Source organism: Glycine soja, chromosome 1, assembly GCF_004193775.1.
Source record: "Glycine soja cultivar W05 chromosome 1, ASM419377v2, whole genome shotgun sequence".
In the NCBI taxonomy this organism is placed as follows: domain Eukaryota; kingdom Viridiplantae; phylum Streptophyta; class Magnoliopsida; order Fabales; family Fabaceae; genus Glycine; species Glycine soja.
Window position 1 is genome coordinate 22,899,477 of NC_041002.1, and position 6,491 is coordinate 22,905,967.

The window sequence follows — 6,491 nt, forward strand, 5'->3', positions numbered from 1 at the left end:
TCTCTATCTGTGCACTCACGTGCAATATGCCCAAGCCGACCACACTTCCCACACCTGAGTGGTGTAGTAACAATAGCAGGAGCACCACTACCACCACTACTTCTACCCGCAGACTGAGACACCCTGTTAATTGGCTGAGAACTCCCACCAACTGGTTGAAGTCCTCCACTAGTCCTCTGTCCTCCAGAATGGTTTCCATATTTCCCAGGAGGGGCAGAATATGGCTTAGCACGATTGTGAGTCACAGGCTTCTTATCTTTCCCATGACTAGCATTGGCATTCCTGTAAAAAGCAGTCTTCTCCCGCTGATCTTTATCAAAGATTCTACACATGTTGGTCAATTGTGCAAAGTCATGAATACCGTGATAATTTACCATCATTTTTACTTCTGGTCGAAGGCCATTGACAAATTTCACGCATTTGGACCTCTCCCCAGCTTCCCCCTGATAATGAGGAAAATACCTTACAAGGTTCTCAAACCTCGCCGCATACTCTGCCACCGTCATACTTTCCTATTTCAGCTCGAGAAACTCCATCTCCTTCCTATTCTTCACATCTTCTGGAAAATACTTCTCCAGAAAAGTTTGTCTGAAAGTCTCCCATTGGACAACAACACCACCTGCTCCCTCTAAACGTGGGCGAGTGTTCTCCCACCAGTACTCCGCCTCATCTGCTAGCATGTGAGTAGCAAACAACACCTTCTGATGGTCCTGACACTCCATCACCCGGAAGATCTTCTCAATCTCCCTCAGCCAAGCCTCAGCACCCTCAGGATCATAACCCCCTTTGAAAGTAGGTGGGTTGTTCCTCTGAAAGCGATCTAACCCATGGTACATAGTTGCTCCTCCACCGCCTCCCTGATTGGCCATAACTCGCGCCAAGTTGTTCAAGGCCTCGGTAAGAAGTCGTTCTCGCTCATTTCTCGCAGCCATTACTTCCTATGTCACGCAAGAAACAAAACTTTGAAGAAAAAAAAATAAAATAAAAATATACCAACACAATAGAGTACACCTCTAATCAAACAAAACAAACACAACACATCAGAGTACACAAGGAAACACAGAAAGCTCATAACGCACATGGCCGAAAGGTTCGATCTGCTCTGATACCACTAAATGTGACACCCTCTACCCTTACAATTATAACTAACTAATTAAATAAATCATACAAAATTTAATTAAAAGATTATAAACACATAATAATAAAAGAAGGAAAAAAAACATGCAAAATTAATTAATAATTTTTCTTTTTAAACACATTTAATTTAATCAATTCAAAAGGATAAAGGTTCACATCCACTTAGTGAAAACATAATAGAATATTTTTTTTTAATAAAAGATAAGATTATCCCGGCTCAAAACAAGGCCGCCCACTCTAAATAAATAATAAAAAGAAACTAAAGTAGAAAAGTATAACACAATTATATCATTCAGTAAATCATAATCCCTATCACAGATTAAGTCTCTCCATCTCTAGCATGTGACTCATCATATGAAGGCTCACCTGAAACAAAGTGGCAATCAGCCCAAACACAAACACACACCGGGAGTGAGTTATCACATTCGTATATAATAAAACATTAGAGCATGTGAAACATATAATACTTAAAGCTGAATTTATATAAATAACATTACTGCACAAAATCGCACACATTATTCACACCCATTCAAGTTTACACACTCCATAAAATAACATCAACCACAATTGTTGACTCAATGAAATTCAAACACAAGCGTTATGCAACAATTATACTAAGACTCAAGCCTATATGCAATGTGGTACCATATCAGTGAAAAACAACACTGGGGCGCTTAGGAGTACATGACAAAGCACACCACACAATGGGTATACTCGGTCACTCTCACTAAGTAACATCATAAGGTGACCAGTTAGGGTTACTCTGTTTTGCGAGAATGCCCCAACCACATGGGATCAACATGGGCTTAAAGGAGCACTCAAACCGAGTATCTTTACCCCCAAGGCCTAGACTCCGAAGAATCCGTTTGGGCCTCACCTTCCTGATTCAGGTCCAACCCCTAAAATATTATTTTTTTATTTGCACGCAGACACTATTTATGAGTTATATAATACCCACAACCTTACTCTTATATTTCAAACATATTTAACAAATTGCGCTATAGTTTAACCCTTCAGGATCCTAACTAGGAATCCTACAATTTTCTTTAACACTGCGCATAAAAGTTCTCTCAAGGTACACACTGGTCGGGTTACTGTATAACTCATAACTCACATGATAAGTAATATCTCTACAAATATCAATCACACACTCATTCACAACCATGTTTCATGTCTACAGTTTAACATTTCACACTCTAACTAATTACAAAATATACTCAACAATTAGATAACAATGTATCATAATAATAATAACATACAATATTTAACTTCAAGGCTTATAAACAAGTAACTATAAAATACACGTAAAATATATATATATATATATATATATATATATATATATATATATATATATATATATATAAGTATATTATATTCAAAATATATAACAAAATATATATTAACGTAAACGTGAACGTACATATTATATATAACATATAAAAAGTATTAAATATATATTAATATAAAGTAATCACAATAATATCAAATATATTATTAAGTAAATACAAATTATATATAACAATAAAATATATACTCATATTGATTTCTATGAACAACATGTATACCTATATTTTAAATATATTTCAACTAAGTTGCCAACATCAAGAAAATGCCTAATTACAATGTGAATACAACTTTAGTTAATTTCTTTAAATGATTTTAGCCAATTCAATTATCCAACAATCCCTACACCTATGAATTTCATGACAAGAAATCACCCACGTGAAATAAAATATACAGTTTGTAAAAAAAACAGTATCAATATATATGTACACGTATACACTGCGGTGTAAAAATAATTATCTGGACACAATATACATTAGCACAAGAACAAGATTGAAAGGCCAACATATCTGGTATAAACAAAATCACCACCACACAATTTTTATGCTAATTATAAAGAATTCTAATTCCTAAGGTACACACCTAACACAGAAACACATCAATCCTACAACAAACTCGCAACAGAACACATCAATTCTACAACAAACTCGCAACAGAACACCAATTGGTTCATCAAACACACTCAATCCGCGATTAAACATGAAAACATAATTAAATTCATAAACACCCCAAAATAACCCAAAAATTGATCCTCTAGGGATCCCTACACATGTTCATTCTAATCCCCAAGCGTGAGTAACTCATCCCTTATCTCGAGGTAGTTGCTTAAATGTTCTCTGTTAGCAATGGTGGCGTCTCTGGTGCTCTCTAGAGCTCCTCCTCTGATTGCTCTGTTAGGGTTCTTGTGCGTCAGAAAAGAAGAAAGGAACAAAATGTGTTTTCCAAAAAGCTGCTCTAGGTTAACATTTGGCTTATATAGTGGGAATTTATGACCTAATAATTTTTATTTTATTTTTTCTTATTTATTTATGTATTAATTTATTAATTTATTAATTTATTATTTTCTTATTTACTTATTAAAGTTACGGCTGTTACAATTCCACCCCCCTAAAAAAAAAGTTTCGCCCCCGAAACTTACCGGTATCGAATAAGGTAGGATATGCATCACGCATCTGACCCTCTAGTTCCCAGGTGGCATCCTCGCCCGAAGCACTTCCCCATACTACTTTGACCAAGGGAATCTCTTTCCCCCTTAGCTGCTTAACCATACGATCGTCGATCCTCAGTGGTTGTGTTTCATATGTCAAGTTCTCTTTCACTTGGACATTGTCTAATTCGATCACGTGCGACAGATCATGGACATATTTGCTGAGCTGAGAGATATGGAAGACACTGTGGAGATTTGAGAGAGATGGTGGCAAAGCCACCTGATACGCAACTGGGCCGACACGTTTTAGGATTTCAAAAGGACCAATGAATCTAGGTGTGAGCTTACGGGACTTCAACGCCCTACCAACCTCAGTCCACAGAGTGACTCTCAGAAATACATGATCACCTACAGCAAATTCAAGATCCTTTCTTCTTTTATCATAGTAGCTCTTCTGCCTACTTTGGGCTGCTCTCATCCTTTCTTGGATTAACTTGACCTTTTCTGTGGTCTGCTGAACTACCTCAGGTCCTAAGGCAATGCTCTCACTGGAATCTACCCAACATAGAGGTGTCCTATATCTTCTACCATACAATGCCTCGTAAGGCGCCATACCTATACTGGAGTGAAAACTATTGTTGTATGTAAACTCTATCAAGGGTAAGAAACTATCCCAACTACCCCTCTGCTCTAACACACAGGCTCTCAAGAGGTCCTCTAAGGATTGGATGGTGCACTCGGTTTGACCGTCAGTCTGTGGGTGGTAAGCAGAACTCAACCTAAGCTTGGTCCCCAAGGCTTTATGAAGGCTCTCCCAAAATCTAGAGGTAAATCTGGGATCTCTATCAGAAACTATGCTAGAAGGAACACCGTGTAGTCTAACTATCTCACTGACGTACAAGCTAGTCAACCTCTCTAAAGAATATCTGATGTTTATTGGGATGAAGTGAGCAGATTTGGTCAACCTGTCTACAATAACCCAAATGGAATCTAAACCTTTGGGGGTCCTAGGTAACCCCACTACGAAATCCATGGAGATGCTATCCCACTTCCACTCAGGTATCTCTAAAGGTTGCAACTTCCCTGAAGGCTTCTGGTGTTCTATCTTAGCTTTCTGACACACTAGGCATGCAAGGACAAACTCATTAACTTCTTTCTTCAGACCCGGCCACCAAAACATCTGCCTAAGGTCCTGGTACATCTTAGTCGCTCCCGGGTGGATACTCAGACTACTTCTATGGCCCTCTTCCAAAATCGTTCTTCTAAGCTTGGGTACACTAGGAACGCACACCCTATCCTGAAACCTCAAGACTCCATCAGTTCCCACTCTAAAACTACTCTCTCTCCCTGCGACTATGGACTCTAACTGGGCTGACAAGAATGGGTCAAACTTCTGACCCTCACGGATCTCGCTCAAGAGTTCGCTGGTGAATTCTTCACCATGGTACAATTTCAACCTCTGGTCATTTACTACCCATGTTTTGTCAGGATTATGAGGTTGTGGGTCGTATAGCTCTATTGCACCATAAGATCAAACTTTCTTAATAACAAAGGTCCATACCATTTGGATTTCAACTTATCGGGAAATAATTTCAATCTTGAATTAAAAAGTAGTACCTGTTGTCCCGGTTTGAAGTCTTTCTTCAGCAGTTTTTTGTCATGACAGGTCTTGACTTTTTCTTTGTAAAGTCTTGAAGATTCATAATCTGTTAATCGCATTTCTTCTAGCTCCAACAATTGGATCTTTCTGTGCTCCCTAGATGCCTTCTCATCAAAGTTCAGAAATTTCAGAGCCCAATATGCCTTGTGTTCCATTTCAAATGCTAAATGACATGATTTTCCATACACCAGTTGAAAAGGAGACATACCAATTGGAGTTTTGTATGCAGTTTTGTAAGCCCACAGTGCATCTTCCAATTTGGCTGACCAATCTTTTCTGGTTTACGTCACTATTTTTTCTAGTATTTTCTTTAATTCTTTGTTGGATACTTCGACTTGCCCATTAGTTTGAGGGTGGTAGGGGGATGCCTCTCTATGATTCACATGATATTGACTTAACACCTTTTGAAGTTGAGTATTACAAAAATGAGAACCACCATCACTGATTAAGATTTGAGGTACCCCAAATCGAGCAAAAATATTCTTCTTGATAAACTTCACCACAGTCTTAGCATCATTTCTTGAAGTGGCCATAGTTTCCACCCATTTAGACACATAATCAACAACTACTAATATGTATTCATTTCCTGCAGATGAAGGAAATGGACCCATGAAATCAATACCCCAACAATCAAAAACTTCAACTTCCATAATGTTTTTGCAGAGGCATGTCATTCCTTCGGGAAATTCCCCCCATTCTTTGACATTGGTCACAATTTAAGACATGGTGATGGGCGTCTTTAAAAAGTGTTGGCCAGAAAAATCCTAACTGTAAGACCTTAGCTGCTGTTTTGTCTCTGCCATAATGCCCGCCACATGGTGGATTGTGACAATGCCACAATATGCCCTTGGCCTCCTCACTTGTCACACATCTTCGAAGAAGATTATCTGCACCTACTTTGAACAAGTGTGGATCATCCCAAACATAATGTCAGACATCATGGAAGAATTTCTTTCTCTGCTGCCAATTGAGGTCTTTGAGAATGACACCTGCTACCTTGAAATTAGCCATATCAACAAACCAGGGTCTCCCTGCAATCAAAAACAAAGATTCATCAGGAAATTTATCTTTTATTTCAGCCTCATTTGAAGTAACATCTTCATTCACCAATCTGGATAGGTGGTCTACTACCTCATTTTCAGAACCTTTCTTGTCCTTAATGACTAAATCAAACTCTTGAAGCAACAGTATCCATCTGAT

At 38.2% G+C, this 6,491-nt stretch overlaps 1 protein-coding gene across 1 annotated transcript; it reads right to left on the bottom strand.

The window, feature by feature from the left end:
* Positions 1 to 349: 349 nt before the first annotated feature.
* On the bottom strand, positions 350 to 932 carry LOC114415437. Its single transcript, XM_028380150.1, has one exon. It carries the CDS (start codon positions 930 to 932, stop codon positions 513 to 515), a length of 420 nt encoding a protein of 139 aa, XP_028235951.1. The 3' UTR covers positions 350 to 512.
* Between the last annotated feature and the right edge of the window lie 5,559 nt (positions 933 to 6,491).